Source organism: Eschscholzia californica, unplaced genomic scaffold, assembly GCF_041429995.1.
Source record: "Eschscholzia californica isolate CP2 unplaced genomic scaffold, dmEscCali1.0.p SCAF_4, whole genome shotgun sequence".
Taxonomy (NCBI): domain Eukaryota; kingdom Viridiplantae; phylum Streptophyta; class Magnoliopsida; order Ranunculales; family Papaveraceae; genus Eschscholzia; species Eschscholzia californica.
In genome coordinates this window covers 10,201,293-10,219,960 of record NW_028238461.1, presented here as the reverse complement: position 1 = coordinate 10,219,960, position 18,668 = coordinate 10,201,293, and the positions used below count along the sequence as shown (strand labels likewise).

At 35.5% G+C, this 18,668-nt stretch overlaps 3 protein-coding genes and 1 pseudogene across 3 annotated transcripts; all 4 read left to right on the top strand.

Annotated features, from left to right (window-relative positions):
• The first annotated feature begins 3,118 nt into the window (after positions 1 to 3,118).
• LOC147542516 (putative calcium-binding protein CML31) lies at positions 3,119 to 3,568 on the top strand. Its single transcript, XM_086635309.1, has one exon. The coding sequence runs from the start codon at positions 3,119 to 3,121 to the stop codon at positions 3,566 to 3,568; it is 450 nt and encodes a 149-aa protein (XP_086491435.1).
• A 1,046-nt stretch (positions 3,569 to 4,614) lies between these two features.
• Positions 4,615 to 5,862, top strand: LOC147542515 (uncharacterized). Its single transcript, XM_086635991.1, has 3 exons — positions 4,615 to 4,977; positions 5,078 to 5,158; positions 5,267 to 5,862. Exons 1-3 carry the CDS (start codon positions 4,974 to 4,976, stop codon positions 5,638 to 5,640), a joined length of 459 nt encoding a protein of 152 aa, XP_086492117.1. The 5' UTR covers positions 4,615 to 4,973; the 3' UTR covers positions 5,641 to 5,862.
• Positions 5,863 to 8,111: 2,249 nt separating this feature from the next.
• Positions 8,112 to 12,213, top strand: LOC147542514 (triacylglycerol lipase 2-like). The gene is made up of 9 exons (XM_086637337.1): positions 8,112 to 8,703; positions 8,816 to 8,932; positions 9,968 to 10,108; positions 10,304 to 10,414; positions 10,792 to 10,935; positions 11,052 to 11,092; positions 11,215 to 11,294; positions 11,386 to 11,481; positions 11,758 to 12,213. Exons 1-9 carry the CDS (start codon positions 8,521 to 8,523, stop codon positions 12,078 to 12,080), a joined length of 1,236 nt encoding a protein of 411 aa, XP_086493463.1. The 5' UTR covers positions 8,112 to 8,520; the 3' UTR covers positions 12,081 to 12,213.
• On the top strand, positions 12,174 to 13,578 carry LOC147542513 (tapetum-specific methyltransferase 1 pseudogene; annotated as a pseudogene).
• Positions 13,579 to 18,668: the final 5,090 nt, after the last annotated feature.

The following is an 18,668-nucleotide window of genomic DNA, read 5'->3' as shown; positions in this document are numbered from 1 at the left end:
ATAACTTTTTGGAAATTGACCCAAGTTTAAAGGGGGGTCAATTTTGAAATTAGAAATCATTCTTATAAGAAGGGTAAAGATTAACTATAAAAGTTGACTGACGGTGTTAAGAAAAGGGGGTCATATTTGACTTTACGAAAAATAGGGAGCCATAAAAGAAGCTGGTCACAAAGTAGGGGCCAAATAGGAATTAACTCATATCTAAAATAAGTTCATTTGGCGCATATGCCACTCCTATTTTTATAAGTAAAAGAATAGTTTAAAAAATAATGGTTTCGAGCATCTCCAGTGCAAAGTTCAATTTTAGAAACTCGGAATGTCACGTAAAATTTTTTATTTTAAAAAAATAATATCTATTGCAAAACTCAACTAAGATATCAATTCGAGGGTGGAATAGAGATATCTCGAGAGGACTCTAGAGGACGCTCTATCTCTAGAACGTCCTCTTGAGATATCTCTAATTGTCCAATTCGTCAATATTTGAATTTGAACCAATAGAAACAAAGTTTTCATATATTTTCCAAGATACTATTTATTTCTTTACAAAAATAACTATGTTACATAATTAAAACAAGTTTACAGTTTTGCATTGGAGACATACAAGAATTGATGATCTCTATTATTGTCACATAGTGATGAGAATCTCAATTGGAACTTTACAAATAGGACTAGTTGAGATTTTTTTAGTGTTGCATTGGAAATCTATTATATTTAAACAGATCAGTCAGTTATCTAGGGGATAAGTCTGGTCGTTCATTTTATTTTAGAGATTTAGTTGGGAACACATCCGACGGATAATATAAAATCTTTTCATGTAAATACACTAAAAAAAGAAGGGTATTTATGTAAATCAGTCAAAATTGGTTAGAATAACTACCCACATATTTCTCTCCATCTTTTTTCTCCCACGGATTACATCTTATAAACTACCAACTTTACAGTAGAAAATCGTGGAAGAGATCTAAATAACTAACCCACTCTCCCATATCCTCCTAATTTCTCTCCTAACTATTTCACTTAAAATTGAAATTAAATCTCTCAATTTTTTTATCAAATCTTTTCTTAGTGTTCTTCCATAAATACAGTTTTCCCTCTCTCCTCTTTAAACACACGGTTATCTCTCCTCTATTGATTTTGGAATATGATTTACAAATTAAAGGAAGTTAATGTAATTTATGTTGTAATTTAAATTTATTTTTCTGTTCCTCAAAGGCGTTAGCCAAGGGGGATCTTCCCCGTCCGTAGGACGGGGAGGAAACCTGGTGCTCTTAAGAGGACGCTCCTGTTGAAGATCTCTAAGTGTCACATAAGCAAATCATTTAATTTTATTTCCAAAATATAAATTTTAGAGTTTCTTTCAAGTGTTGCATCTCTGTCTGGATATATATAGGAAAGAAATCATTTAAAGTTTCACTTTTCACACTAGACACTCATGATTTTTAAAGTTTTCCTTGAGTATTGCATCGGGGATTCTCTTAAAATCTAAAATTTGATGAGTATGACACTCCAAATTAGAAATTCAAGTTGTGTTTTCCGTTAGAGAAAGATTGTTACGGTAGTTGGTGATAAGAGGGGTAACAACTATACTGGTGAAGATAGAGAGATATAACTGTTGGCTGCGACTCTGGAGAATAAAGAATAATCTTGAGGGAATAAATTTTCTAGAGAATCCATGTTTTTTTGTATATTCTCAGTGGAATATTTTATTTTAGTCCAAAAACTCACTTGATCAAACATTGCCCCTACTCTTCATCCCCTTTATCACCTTCTCCACAAAAACTTCCCACCACCACCATTCTGGCGACCACCATACCAACCACCATTGCTACCTATTTTGTTTCCTCTTTTCTCATCCGCAACTCACTGTTCCTCTCTCTCTCTTTCATTGGAGACCACTCTCATTATTTCTCTCGGTGTAGACATATTTATCTCTCGCAGTCTCTCTCCCTCCCGGTTTGTACAGATCTCTTTAAGGAAATCAAGGAGTTTGTGGCCACAAAACATTTTGTGGCCACGAAATGGTAATATGACCACGAAACGTTTTGGGGCCACGAAATGATTATGCTCACAAATGTTTCGTGGCCACGAAACCCTCCTCGTTGCTAGGTGACGACGAAGTGAACACTTCTCTTTGTCAAAACAGTGTCTATGCAAGAGAGGGAGAGAAACAATGAGAGATTGATTGAGAAACAATCAGAGATTGAGAGAGAAATAATTAGAGATTGAGAGAGAAACAATGAGAGATCGAGAGACATAGATAGTTATAGCAATAGAGAGAGATAAAAGAGATAGACAATGAGGAATCGAGCGAGAGACTTAAAGAATAAGAGGGAAAGCATAAGAGAACAAGAGATAGATAGTGGGAGAGAGGGAGAGAGCAATAGGAGAGAGAGAGAGAGATAGAGAGTAAGAAGATGAAGATTAGGGAGCAATGTTTGATGAAGTTAATTTTTGGACTAAAAAAAATGTGTTCAGTCAATATCTATTGACTAAAATCTTTATTCCCCGGATAACTGTTTTTATTCAGGATACGCCTTTCGACTAGTTCACACCGGTCTACTATAGTTCCGGTTCCTGAGGTGGATATGCCTTTCGACTAGTTCACACCTGTCCCAAAGCCGCGTCCTAAATGTTGTGCTGAGTAGTAAGATGTGTGGGTTTAGAAAAGTCTAGATTTTAGTTGTGCCGCTTTATCCGTAATATGGGCTTGGCAAACACCTTCGGTGCCCTTAACACTCCTCAAAATTACGAGTAGAGGTGTTAATAGCCAACTTGGGTGCGAATAGAATTTCCTCCCGAACTCAAAAAAACCAATGATAGCTGAAAGTAGCCCAGGACTCGGTCAAGACTAGCCCAAGCCCTGCCCAATGCCAGCCCAAAATGTCATCAACTTTGTTTGTCAAGCCCAATCCATGAAATTTCTTCCTTCCTTCTAGATTTCCAATGTCACAGCAAGTGATCTTGCTCTGAAATTACCTCGATTCTTCATCTTCAACCTTAGACCAAATTGCAAATTTGGGTCATATTCACGACTTATTCCAGAAACAAAACGCCCCATATATATATATATATATGGGCAGTTACCCATCTTGAATTTCCATACAAAACTTTGAATAAAATGGCAAATTGCAGAAGAAAGGTTACTCAAAGTGTTTTTGGTTACTTAGATGAAGATGGAGATGGGAAAATATCATTTGGGGAACTCATGGAATTTGTGGTGGCTGTGAGAGGAAAGGAGGTGGTTGATTATCTCGAGGTAGAAGAAATGGTTAAGTCATTGGATTCAGATGGAGATGGATGGATAGGATTGGATGATCTAGTTAGATTGATAGAAGAACAAGGTGATCTTCATGATGATGAAGAGAAGATGGTGAAAGAGTTGAAGGAAGCTTTTGGGATGTATTTAATAGATGGGTATGAATGTATTACTCCTAGAAGTTTGAAGAGCATGCTTGGTCAATTAGGTCAATCTAAGACTATTGATGAATGTGTAGTTATGATTAATCAATTTGATCTAAATGGTGATGGTGTACTTAGTTTTGATGAATTCAAGAGTATGATGACATGATGTTATTTACATCTATGATCTTATTCTTTTATTGCATATGACATATATGATACATTTTTTTTTTTTTTTTTTGTTGAAAGGACATATATGATACATGAAACATACTTATATACTATATGATGTAAATTAGTTTTATAATTTCTTGGAAGATTTACTTCTTTGGAGTCGTCTCGATTGGCGGGGTTGCCGATGGCCCCAACTCCTTCCTCCATGAACCTGCAATCGAGCCATACTTTCAGAAGCGTTTGAAATTAGCAGATCTTACAAATTTGAAAAAGGAAATACTCGTCTTATTTGTTAACTAGAGCGGGTACCCCTACCCTTCCTCCCTAAACCTGCCAACGAACCATACCTTGAGCAGAAGCGTTCGAAATTAATAGATCTTACATATTTGAAAGAAAAAAAAAACTCGTCCTATCTGTTAACTAGAGTGATTACCTGCATAACAAGCTCTCCGAAGATAAAATTCACAACAAGAAAATGTTGTTAGAACATTCTAGGAAATAGCTGGTCATAAAGAAAACGATGAGAAAGAGAATGAATGCTATATATCTTAACCTTTGTCGATATTTTCTCAAGTTCAACATCTTGTCGTGACGGAGAAAGGTCAAAATTATACTTTAGTGAGTGCCCCAAGCCCATCTCTTAACGCGACGAGAATAACCAAAGTCAAGCTTTCTCAATTCGATCGCTTACACAATTAATATTGTTAATCATATTCAGGGTTATGATGAAAATAATCAAACCAATATCTATATTTATCATTAATTTATGACTTGCCACATAAAAAAGACACACTTGATGCCCAATCCTGATCTTTGTTTTCACTGTTTTGGATTTTATTTAGTAATTTTTTTGGAAAGAAAAGCAATATGACAATATTTACAAAAGTTTTCCTAAAAGTGAAATGATGTGAACTATCACCATTTCTCTACTAAAATTATGGTAAATGAACAACAATGATGGCTTTTGCCCAAAAAAAGCTAGCTCTCTTCATCTTCTCCTACTCTCTTTGAGTCAAAGAGACACTTCATCTTGGATCCACTACCTTTACTTTGCTTTCAAGCCCCCCACCTCTCTCTCTCTCTCTCTCTCTCTTTTCTCTTTTGGCCTTTCCCAAGTCTTCATTATACTACCTTTTTTCTAAAGACTCAACTAACCTTCCTCTGTTCTCACTTTCTACTTCATATCCATCATCCTTCTCTCTCACTAATCACAATGGCCTCTCAATTCATCCTCTGATATAGTTTCTTTTAGAACAACACTGATTTACTAATTTCCTATTTGGGATTTCTCTATTTGATATGGATTCTCAGGTTTCAATCCAGAAACACCCATAGGCTCTAATAAGACTAAGAACATCTTCTTCACCAATAAACAACCTTGCTTGTCCAGTTTTCAGAAGATGGGTAATCTCTCTCACTCTCTCTAAATATCACATGAGTCTCTAACATATCTTTTTTTTTCTTGTAGTTCATTTGAAGTATGTGTGTGTTTTAAGCTTTTCAGATAGTAAAGAGGAGAGCTTTTTCGATTCTCAAGCTTGGTTAGAATCCGATTGTGACGACGATTTTCATAGTGTCAATGGAGGTAACTAGATTTCCTATCTTGCATTGAGTTTCTCATACCACTTTGTTCTCTGCCATCTTCACCATTTTCGTTATCACGTGCCTTTTACTTTAAACTTGTTCTTTGCAGATCTTACTCCATCTCGAAACAGTTCTGAATTAGAAACTAAACCCACCCTTACTTCCAAGAAATTGAAACTTTCTGAGCTTCTCGAAGATAGTTTTGTGGTTAATGAAGTATCCGAACTTCACGAGCAAAAGAAGTCCGATACGAGAATTGTGGTAAGACAACCCGATTCTAGTCTCACTCCGAAGGTTGCTAAGAGATCCTCAATTTCGTTCGGGTTGAGTTCTTTATGCATAAGCAAGAGAAGTCCTAGTAAACATTCGAAACCTGAAAAAGAGAATTCTACTAAATCTCCTCTGTGTTGTTTACCGAGTTTACGAACTAGTCTCAGCTTCAAAAAAAAGAAGAAAGGATTGAGTCCAGCCTGTATCGGTTAAGTTTTAAAACCGGATTTTGTTTATTATTATGAATATGTATATGTGAGTTGATTTATTCGTTTTTCTGTAAAAAAAAAAAAACTACAATGTGTAAACGATGATATGCTACTATAAGCAAGTTAGAGCATGATATCGATATGTAATTTGAATGGGTAAATTCATTCGCATTATTTCGAAGTTACAAGTGAATGAAGAAAAATGAAAAGATCAAGACACTGCCACTTATAAATGTGCCTCCAAATGTGGTGATGAATTCCCGTTGGTAATGAGATTCATTTAGTGGGCTTCATCTAGTGGGCTTCATCTAGTGGGATTTAAATATTTAGGGCTTTAAACGGAGCCCAATTTCATGTCCATATCCAACAAATAAAATTAACCAATCAAGTTGGTTTCCAAGTTGTGTGGAGTCCACAAACATTATCAAATAGTAAAGGGGTCTTACCTTTTCCTTGAGGGCCATTGCCTAATGATGAGGACCCATGCTCATAGTTATAGGGCAGGGTCTATCTTTTCTTTTGATGGGGCAGGAAAGATTTGTGGGCACCACACGGTTTGCCCTTAGACATCTCCATTGCCTTCCATTCAATGTTTCATATTGGATATGTTATTTCATCTTGGAACGAGTCTGACTCAAAACTAATATATTATCATTTTGATTATATACTTTTATCGATTATTTTTATAAGAATTTCATTGATTTATAATCGATAGCTTACCTGTATTTTAAGAGTCTGATTGAATAATTGTAGGATTCATTTTTCATTATAAAATCCCTAACTTGAAGGAAAGAAAGAAGAAAAAAAGATAGGAAACTCCACAAAATTATATAACCCACTTTTGATCCTATATGTAACGGTAATCAGTTTGGTTACTGTTATCTTAAAACAAGGAAAAATAAGGGATTGAAAAAAAAAGTTTTGTACCGTCACAAAAACCTAACAAGTTTCCTTTTTTCTTTTCTTTTTTAGTTTTAAGATAAGAACAGAAGAATGGGATGTGGGATCCACATCTAGTCCCAACTTCACTGGACTAGACACCAACGTGTAGTTTTCTCTCCATCTTTAGCTTTTGGCCACAAGTGGAAAGTAAAAGAAAAGTAAGATTGTTGTTAAGGGGACATCTATGTAGTGTACAGGGACATCTTAAATTTCCAACCTTTTGATTTTCATGAACTCGTATTCCCATTTGTATTTGTGTATATTCATGGGACTTACTTGACTACAAACACTCTTGGACTTATTTTAGTTCCAAAGCTAACTCCAAAGTCCCTGACACTTACGAAGAGACTAGGAGAAGTTTCGTTGGTGTCGTCACTGTGTTATCGACACTCCACACAAAGAAAATTTTAGGAAGGGAGGGGAGTGTGAGTACAACATCTGAAAGTGTCGTTCTCTTGCTAATGCATCAAATCGGCTTCTTTTTTAATAGGGTAAACCGAAACTCGATCCCCCTGATAATCGATAAATGCGAGTATTTAAACGGGGGTTGAAGACTAGGATTTTAAAAATAACCCATCTGAGTCCTGATAAACGGGCATAAAACTATAGCTTGTCTGGTCCGACTCGATGAGAAAGTAAGTTTGCAATCACCTAATCCCAGAGTCATGGCTAGGAATTTGTGGTCAAGTGCGAAATTTAAATCTGGGCCCTTAATACAATAAAGACAATTAAGGGGAAAAATTGAACAAAATATGAAGAGTCAAGGAGTCGAACTCGAACTCGAGTCACTAGCATGGTATTATCATCTCTTACCAATTGAAATGCTCTACATAACTTGTTTGATTAGTTACCTTTACTTATATATATTCGAAAACCACACCTTATAAAAATGGACAGTTATATTGAACAAAAAATGAAAATGAACCTTTGGAGGTGGGGGCTCCGGGCGGAAGCTCTGCCCGCCCCGCTAAATCACGACCCTGCCTGATCCGAATGATTCCCAACCCCAATTCTCACGCCAAAAGCTAGTTGATGAGGTTTTCTCTTACACTTATAAAGTGATCAACACCTACTTTCACAACATATCCCGAATTCTAGTCCCACAAATATTCCCTCATTTTTATCTTCGCCACCATCGTCATATTGTCACCGCTGTGAATGTCGTTACCATCTTCTGTCTCTCTTATTTCCTTTCCCTCCATCTTGTTGTATCTTCTTCGCCATCTTCCCCATATATTTCCTCTTCTTTTTGTCTATAGCACATAATACCTCTTACATTAGTCGAGCATGCAGGAAAAGGAGTTTGGATTTAATGGAGTCGAGATCATATGTAAAAGGTATTATGGGCTACAGACACAAAGAGATGTATCTATAAAGTGTTGGTGTCCCAATACATCACTTAGATGTCCCTACCTATACTACAGACTTAAAAAAAATGAAGTTTCCCTCCTTAAAGTACAAGGTTAATGGATTTAATGGCGTGGGGATCATATGTAAAGGTTTTTAATTTGCAATATCTCCTTAAAGTATTAGTTTTTTTTTTTTTTTTTTTTTTTTGTTGAAGGCCTTAAAGTATTAGGTTAATGGATTTGATTCGTAAAACCATGTTTACTTGCAAAAAATGATAGATATACCTATAAAGTGTTGATGTCCTAATACACCTCTTAGGTGTCCTTATACGAGAGGCCAAAAGAAAATGAGATCTTTCTCTCTCTAAAATCCTCCCATTTTCCGTAGACAGATTAGGATACCCTTAACCCCTTTTCACACACTAATCTCTTCCCATTCCCACTTGACATCTCTCTCTGTCATTGTTTTTGGTTGGGTTGTTTTTTAGTGTGAAGTTTGACTATAAAAGATATCACTGCATTCTCAAGGATTTCAACTCACCCACAAATAAAAACTTCAAGAAGAGGAAGAAGAAGGAGAGAGAGAGAGAATCATGTCTTCATCAAGGTGGGTGATGGTTATTCTTTCCTTACTAGTCTTCTTGATGCTTGGGGTCGAACCACATCGAGTTTACGGTTCTAGCCGTGGTTCTAGACACAAGAATCATGCTAATCCTCCAGCAGGATTATGTGAGACATCTGTAACTGTACATGGTTACAAATGCCAGGAGTTCAGTGTAAGAATTCATAATCTAGCTCAATTCAGTTACATGCATGACTCTTTCTCTCTCTCTCTCTACAATGGTTGGTGGGTGTTGAAAATTTTATATATTATTTGATTTTTTGTAGGTGAGAACTGAGGATGGTTATGTTCTAAGCTTACAAAGAATCTCAGAGGGAAGAGGTGGTGGTGGTGGTGATTTGAAGGACAAGCAACCTGTCTTACTTCAACATGGTTTACTAGTGGTATGTCCTCTTTCTCATATTCACATACATTTTAATTAACTCTGACATTACGCTCTGACCTCTAAGATGGTCGAATCTTAGACTGACTAAAGTGGAATCACATAATTTAGAGAAAAAATAATAATTTGATAACAAAATAAGATTTTATTTTATTATACTTATTTTCTCTCTAAACCTCCAATGGCCATAGCACTCATAAATGCACTCAATTGTTAGAGAGATAAAGAGAGAAGTTGATGATGAAGAGCTCTTGGTAATGCACAAGAAAATAAGTACAAAAATGAATTTAGTGGTGGCTCCACTTTCTCTCTCTCTCACTAATAATGTGTGGTGGATTTTTATGTGCATTACGCAATTTCTTTCACAATGTCTATTATTTTGGGATCTATGACTATTAGTTTGAAATTCTTCTCATAAATTACAATTTTAGTTTATGTGAAACTTGGCTTCTATATTTTAAACTTAGGAAGTTCTAAAGATGTTATTATAGGTTCCCCATTTTCACATTGACTTCTCAAAAGATTTGGCTGCACAAGGGCGCCTATAACTAATAATGTGGGGGGTGCCTAGAGACTACAAAATTTTCGTATAGTATTTAAAATTGAGTGATATGTCAGATGTGGAATCTGAAAAAGAAATAGGAATATCTAAACCAGGTTTCACATTAGGACATGGATATACAAAGCCATAAAAGAGGACAAGCCTCATGGCATTGAAGTACAATTGTGTTATTTTAAATCAAAAAAGATATGATACTCACAAAAGTGGATCGAAATATAAAATGGACAGTCAGATAACATCAGAGATAATAGAAATAGATGGTGTAATCTCACCCTAACTTCGGCCACTTTCTCAGCATCTTATAATTTTTTTATTTTAAATTATACGATAAGGTTTCTCTCATTTTCTTTTCTGGTTAAAATCGTGTGCGCATGTGCTTTCCACCGTGGTTCTTATTTTCTAAAGAAAAATGCTTTCTTCAATGTTTTGATTAATGGTTGTGTTTATCTAATTAATTTTGTTTGGGTGGGTTAGGACGGAATGTCTTGGTTGATAAACTCACCAGACGAATCGTTGGGATTCGTACTAGCAGATAATGGATATGATGTATGGATTGCCAACACCAGAGGAACTCGATTCAGTCGTATTCATACCACCCTCGATTCATCAAGACCGGTAATATATAAGAAATACTGAACTTGTATAATTCTTTTCATTGTTTTAATCTGACTCATCTGATTACTAGACATCATCTAGATTTCAGATCTGACTCGGAGAAAAACAAAGTCTACCTAACTCTAATCCTAGACATCAAATTTAAAATAAAAGAGCTATTATTGATGAAATTCAACTCTGATATTCTGTAAACAGGCATATTGGGATTGGTCATGGGATGAACTGGTGGAATTTGATCTTCCTGCTACTGTTGATTTTGTGGCAACTCAAACTGGACAGAAACCTCATTACGTGGGCCACTCTTTGGTAATTATCACATTCCTCAAGCCCAATAAACTCTAAAGGCGCCCTAATCTTTACAACCTGCAAAAATTGGAGTACTTGCTCGCTTCGATCCACAGAAGTACACACACACACAAACATACTAAGCAGTTGGGGATGCGATCAGTTAACCCGCGCTCCCGGACCTCTATAATAGGGTCGTCTTAGGATCAACCCCCTCTCGGACTATATATAATTGACTTGGCCCACTCCACCTAGATTCCGATTCCAACGACAAGCTACTCTGAGTGGGTTGGGCCATTGCAACCATACGCGCGCAAACACACATTTATATGTATATATAGAAGATTATTTTGGTGATGCAATGTGATGATGTGGATTATTATCTGAAAAAAAAACAGGGAACTTTGGTAGCACTGGCATCATTCTCACAAGGGAAATTGGTAGACAAGTTGAGATCAGCTGCATTGCTCAGCCCTGTTGCTTACTTGAGCCATATGAACACAGCCCTCGGCGTTCTCGCTGCTAAAGCCTTCGTCGGAGAGGTACCTGTCGCGCTCATTATTAATAATATCAATTATGGATATATATATATATATATATATATATATATGACTTGACACAATCAAATCTTTAATCATTTACTCTTCTCTTCCTGCAGATTACCACACTAATCGGTATTTCTGAGTTCAACATAGGAGAGTAAGACCCGTCTCTCTCTCTCTCTCTCTGTTTATGTTTAACTTTCATTTTCTCCAAGAAAAGGTTGATGTTAGAAACATAAGAAAACTCAATGTTTCGAAATTTATGCATTGGGAATACAGAAAGGTAGTTGTGAACTTTCTCAAGTCACTATGTGCTAGTCCAGGAATCGACTGTTATGACCTAATCACTGCTGTTACAGGTACTAATCTTTTCACCTAAGATGAATGTTAAATTATAACACAATTTTACTCACTAGTTAATCCAATTTTAACATATTATGACAACCAAAGGTAAAAATTGCTGCCTTAATTCATCGACGGTTGAGACCTTCTTGACGAACGAGCCTCAGTCGACAGCAGTGAAGAACATGGTACATCTCGCTCAAAGTAAGTCACGACATTATTCGTTTTTAGTGTTTGTTTTTCTCTAAGTCACATCTGAAATCTAATTCGAGGTCTTAGTTGACTCAAGTCAGATTTTTTATTATGTTTGTCTTTAGTTTGACTCGTGATGTCTGACTTGTCTCAACGGTTAGTTTAGGTTAATTTGAGATCCGTTTGATTCAGACAAGTCAATTTCACCACCCAAGCAATTGAAATTTTGGGTTGCTCGCGTTCTTCCTTATTTACTTTACTAATTTTGAATCATTTGAATAATTACAGCGGTACGTTATGGTGTTTTATCGAAGTACGATTATGGGAATCCAACCGTGAACATTCAACATTACGGGCAACCTCGACCACCAATATATAACTTAAATAACATACCAAAGAATTTTCCTATTTTCATGAGCTATGGAGGTCAAGACTCGCTTGCTGATCCAAGAGATGTGGGACTATTGTTGGATAGTCTTAAGTTTCATGATGGAGATAAACTAGCAGTTCAATTTGTGAAAGATTATGCTCATGCTGATTTCATTATGGGGGTTTCGGCGAAGGATATAGTTTATAACTCCATGATCGCTTTCTTTAAACGTCAAGTATGAAAATTGAGAACCGATTAGCCTTAAAATAATACAACTCATGTTAAAATAATGATTATTTGTTTACTATTCAATTTCAAATATACCAAAATTGTAATGTCAATGGTGCTTGAAATTAATGAAATCTAGTTCAATATGAAGGACTCCAAACCGTTAATTTTAGGTCGGATCTTTAGGATCCTTTTGTCAACCCTTCAGGGGTTAATTTCTCGGATCTTTAGGATCCTTTGCATCTGTGTTTAATCCAATTTCTTTCCCTTCAGGAGGCACTTGTGCATTTAAAGGTATGCAACTCTCATGAAGTTTTCATAGGAGAGAAATAACAATTATCGTCCATGTACATCGTGATTTTATCACTTATGAATGGAAATGTTTCCGATGGATAAAAAAAAAACTTGGGTTTGGGATCTCATTATTTCCTCCATAAAAAACTCTACATCTACACACCTAATGGTCTCTAGCTAGCTAGTTACATGTGTTTTACAACTCAATGATGATAGGACGCAAGGGCGGAGTTAGGGTTTTATGTTAACCCGGACTAGCCTAAAATAATAAAAAAAGTATTTCAAAAGCAAAAAACTTACCGCATCCCACCTAATGGTCTGTTTGGCTACCAAGAATCCTTGGACTCTTGAATCTTAAGGATTCCTAATTCCTAAATTTGTATTGAACCAAAATCCCACACTACCCCTTGGGATTTGCTAGGATTTTGGATAAATAAACTTAAATTTCAAACTTAAAATCAACAAAAATTTATTTCCATTCTATTATTTTTTTTCAAAAATCATTATTTTTTTCAAAAATCAATATTTTTCAATCATCATTTTTTTTGAAAAATAATGATTTCTGTAAAAAATAATATTTTTAAAATAATTATTTTGTAGAAAGAAATAGCTATTTTTGAAATTTTCGTGAAAAAAAATAGGCTTCATGAAATTTCAGTTACCTAGAGACAATATTTGGATGAGATTTTTTTTTTTGGGATATTATTCATAAATTTGAAGGATATTATTTTAATTAGAATCTTATTTTGTAATAATCCAAATATAATAGACAAACAAACCAAAGAATTTTAAATAAGGAATCAAGAATCCTAGAATTCTTATTGGTTACCAAACAAACTAAAAGAAACCATTTGAATTCATGAATCCTGCAACCAAACGCACCAATAAGTAATTAGTTGATCTTATTGATTTTGCAGGGAGAGCACAATGACAGTTTTGACTATGCTTTCATTGATGCCGATAAATCTAACTACAAAAATTATTACGAGAAATTGATGAAACTGGTGAAGGTCGGAGGGGTAATAGCTATAGACAACACACTATGGCTAGGCACAGTTGTCATGGAAGAAGATGCAGTACCAATAGATCTTGCAGTTTGCAAGGCTGACAGAGGTATACTCGTAGAGTTAAACGAATATTTATCTTCTGCTCCGCGTATCGAGTTATCCCTACTTTCCATCGGCGACGGCCTCACACTCTGCAAGCGTCTCGTTTAAGATTCTAGACTTCTATACTGAAGCTTAGTGTTTGGTATTTAGGGGGGGGTAGTGGTTGGGGATTTGGAGGGACATGGCAATGTCCCTCAAAATCTGTGTTATTGGTTGGAGACATTTTAAATGTCCCCAAATGTCTGTGTTATTGGTTGGGAACATTTAAAATGTCTCCAAATGTCTCTAAAAGTCCGTGTTATTCGTTTGAGACATTTCAAATGTCCTGAAATGTTTGTGGTATTCGTTAAAGACACGAAATTAAGGACATGTCAAGACAAATTGGTTTTGGAGACATATGAGGACATTTTAGTGTAAATTTGGAGAGCTTTTGGAGAGAAAATGTCTCTCAAAATATGGAAGACACTTGTGGACATTTCATTAAGAAAGATAAAAATAATTATTATTATCAAATTAGATTAAATAATTTATAATAAATAATAGGGTTATTTCCCTAATGGCCCCCTACTTTGTGACCAGCTTCCCGCCTGGCCCCCTACTTTACGAAAAATACCCATATGGCCCCCTTCCGTTATAACACCGTCATTCTCTCTCCTCCATCATGTTTTCTCTCTCTGCCAAGTCACGCCACATCACCTTTTAAGCCACCTCATCATCTTCTCCGGCATGGGTCGCCGGCCGGAAATTTGGCCACAAAACTCGAAAAATATATTTTTATTTTGTATGGTTAGACAATAATGATAATACTAAAATAATAAATGCCTACCAATTGTCATCCATGATAAGATAATAATAATAATAATAATAATAATAATAATAATAATAATAATAATAATAATAATAATAATAATAATAATAATAATAATAATAATAATAATAATAATATCCACTACACATTTTGTCCATGGATTCAATATGTTGAAATGTCTCCAAAACATTTTGTCTATAAACCAAATGTCTTGAAATGTCCATAAAGACTTTTTGTCCATGAATCAAATGTCTTAAAATGTCTATAAAGATATTTTGTCTACAGACAAATGTCTCGAAATGTCTACGAGACATTTTGTCCACGAATGTCCTCCTAAATCCCTATCCCCTACCCCCCCCCCCCCCCCCCCCCCCCCCTTAGTCTATCGAGTATTTGGTTGTTTTTGTGTTTATGTTAATAAGTCCTAGTCTTTGGGGATTAAGGTGTCTTTGCTTTAATTTTGTTCTTCCCATATTACCACAATTTAAGGAGTGCATAAGGTGGATTTATGTCTTCAGATTGGTTGTTTTTTTAAGCCAAAGTCTTAATTCAATAAAGCTGCTCAATTCTGCACTATGTTCTTGTACCAAGGTTTTCGACAGTGGTATCAAAGCCACCACTTAAGGCTCAATGGGAAGTAAAATAAAGGCAAACATCAAAATTATATACATCTTCAGAAAATTAGCAATTTCCTCAAATTTTTAAAAAGTTTTTATCCGGATTTAAAAAATCTTTAGGCTATGTTTGGCGTCCAGAAAATGGGAATGTCATGTGATTCCTGGGAATCACATTCCCCTTTATTGTTATTGTTTGGCTCGCGGACATACATGGAGAATCCTATTCCTGGAAGAATATGATTTCCCCTTAACGGGGTGATAGCAAACCGCCAAATCTAATATATAAAAACAGGCCAGTCGGTTATTTTGGATAAGTCCGGCCTTCCATTTTTTTTTAGGAGCTTGATAGATTATATCAAATGCAATCCATTTTTTGTTGGGAGCTTGATAGATATATCAAATGAATATATAAAAACAGGTCAGTCGATTAATTTGGATATGTCCGACCGTCCATTTTTGGTTGGGAGCTTGATGGAGATTATATCAAATGGAATCCAATGGATGACATAAAATTATTTTTCGTGTAAATCCTCTCAAAATAGAGGGGTATTAGTTATGAGAATAGTCCCACATGGGAGAATGGGTAACTAGCAACCAAGAATATAAAGTATAGGTCATCTCCACTCATTGCCAATTGGTTTTGAGTTGGATGACCACAAACTTAACATTAGTGTCAACAATTAAATCAGTAAAAAATCTCTCTAAAATGTCTCCCTAGAATATCTCCCAACATCTCATGATTTCTCTCTTACCCTTTATCTTTTTTCTATACCTTCAGTAACTTCCCACTCTCCCTTATCTTTATCTTCTTTTTTCTTCTTCTTCTTCTAATCTTCTTTCCCATAATTTGTTTTAAATCATTATCTTTATCTTCTTTCTTCTTGAGATAAAGTGTTTCAGATAAAATGTTGTTTACCGGCGTAGTCAAGAGGGATCTGTCGCGTCCGTAGGACGCAACGGAAACCTAGTTCTTGTTGTAGTTCAACCGCCAAATTCTCAAAAATTTGGGCGCATAATGATGCTATGTATTTTAAAACTTCGCAACATTAAAACACGACTCTAAAAAAGGGTGCTTAGTCCTCGTAAAGGAACCAATACTTTCTCTCCAACCACAGTTAGAATTGGCTTTACACCAAATTGTTGGTTTTTTCTGGTGGAACCATCCTCTTCGAATGCACAATTCAACAGTAATTTCGCCAGACAAATTATGTGAACAAATAATTGGAATAGGAAATAGTAGTGTTATGGCTTAATCGAGTATTGACATACTCTCTCTTTAAGACGTTATTCGTCCCGTAATGGTGCTAAACCGGATTGTTTATACGAATCGTCTATAAAAACTGTTTTGCCTTCTTGAAGTGCAACAATTTGATCTTCAAGAAACTTTGAATAAAACATGTAGAGAACTCTCTTAAACACTTGGAACTTCCAATACAAACTATAAAATATCTTAAATAGATTGATTCCAATGAAAACTGGATTAGTATTTATAAAAATAATAGTGACTATTTAAAGAGACATAATTTCTAGAAATGTGTCTTTTCTAATTTTGATTCAACTAAAGCTATGGTTCACAATTGTCAATATTTTCAACTATTCCTTCCATTAAAATAGCTCATCAACTCCCCCGATGAGATCTTTCTGTTTTTCCTAAGCATTTGACTTCCCCAGCATGATAGCAATATTATGCAGACAAAATGCCCAACAAAAGGTGATAGGATGCCCAAAAGATCATGTCAAAATTAGGTTAAACTTCAAAATGGATAGTCCGATTTTTTTTTTTCATTTTCTCTCTTAAGAAATAGACCAATTTTGTCTATTCTCTTGAACAGTATAACATTCCTAAACAGAAGATTTAAAAGCACCCCACGTGCCACGTTACTGCTCTAAGGCCCCTATTACACATCAACAAAAATTTTATTTCTCCCTCCATTTTGGTCCCTCCTCCAACCCTCCGCCGAAGTGGCGACATATCACTAGAGTATATTTTCACAATTCTCTCTCCAATTGCTCCACACTCGAGTGATATGTTGCCACATCGGCGGAGGGCAGTAGGGGCCAAAATGGAGGGATGAATAGAACTTCTCAAAATAATAATGAGCAAAAGAAGATTTTTCCCATTCGACAAAAAAAAATATTTCTTTTGCATCAACCCAACTCGACCTCAACCCGGCTCAGCCCAGACCAACCAGTCCAATTCTTTTCATTCTACATCATTTCCTCCGCTTTTTCGTTTTCTTCTTACTTAAAAGCACCTAAAAATATGGTGAACATTTTTCTACTAATATTTAATATTTCCAAAGTCCTATCCAAAGAGATAGTTTTTTTTTTTTTTTTGTTGAAGTCAAAGAGATAGTTTAGAGAGATAAATTTACTGGTATCCAACTACTTTTTTTTTCCTTTCAACAAAAAAAACTACTTTTTTTTCCTACTACTCCCAATACTTGTTCATGCATTTACTCCCATATTTAAACCGGGCTTCCACCTCACCACTTTCACCGCCAAACCAACTACTTTTTTGGAATAGACCTAATTGGAAGGGACTAAGGGAGACATAAATTTCGGAACCAGGGCATAGGGTGTGATGCGTTTTGCCGGAAGCGTGAGTACAAAGTGAAAGGGGAGTATCGTAACAGAGTATGCTTGTCTGGGTATTCCAGCGCTGCTTGCTCCAGCCTTGATTCGTGATCCAGAGCTGTTTGGGTCAGCTCGAGTTGATCTAGCTCCGATGCTCCCGCATCTGGGTGAGAAAGCCCCCATCAATATATCTAAACTAAAATGGATTAATATAAAAAATAGTTTGAGAGAGATTCTATTAGTACAATGTTTTTAGAGCATCTCCAATGCAACACTCAACTTGAAAAACTTAATTTGACACATAGGATTAGTTTAGTTTTTAACAAAAAACACTCTCCAATGCAACACTCAACTAGAAACTTAATATGATGTGGCAACAATAAATATTGAGATACTCAAAAGAAAACTCAATTGTTGAGTTTTCTTTTGAGTATCTCAACATTGATTGTTGTATTTCAATAGGTTCACATCATCTTTTTATATATTAAAATAAGAAACAAGAGTAAATCTAAAGTAAATGTTGAGTTTTTTTGAGTGTTGCATTGGAGAAGAATTTTGAATTGAGTATCTCAATAGTGACACCTATGAAAGAGAAACTCAATTCACCCTTGACACATTGGATTAATTGAGTTTTTATTGAGTGTTGCAGTGGAGATGCTCTTACAACAATTACAACAAAAATTGAAGTGGCAATACTCTAATTTACTTTCTACTTTAATGTCTTTTTCTTTTTTTGGTAAAAATAGGACTTAGCCTATTAGTTTATTCATTCATCGTTGGGTTAACAATAGATACTCTATCTCTTTGGATAGCTACAACAATACAAGTTGGGGGTGATTCCCTTCCCAAGCTTGAGTTACATTATTTGAATAACCAAATTTGGCTAGTTGATGGGCCACAAAATTGCTTTCACGGTCAATGAATTTAAAATTGATATTCGCGAATAATCTCGCTTCTTCATGAATTTCTGCCATTATGTTCCTTATCTTTCATGGCGTGCTTACTAATTCGGTTTCACATGCTCTTATAATTGTGCACGCATCTCTTTCAATAGTGATGTCACTTTCTTTTCTTTGGTTTGCCATCTTAAGACCTAACTTAACGGCTTTTGCTTCAGAGTCCATTGGTTTATTGGAGCTAAACGTTTCCACCATTACTTTAATGTCTAAGTTGCCTCAAAATGGGTCGAAGAAATG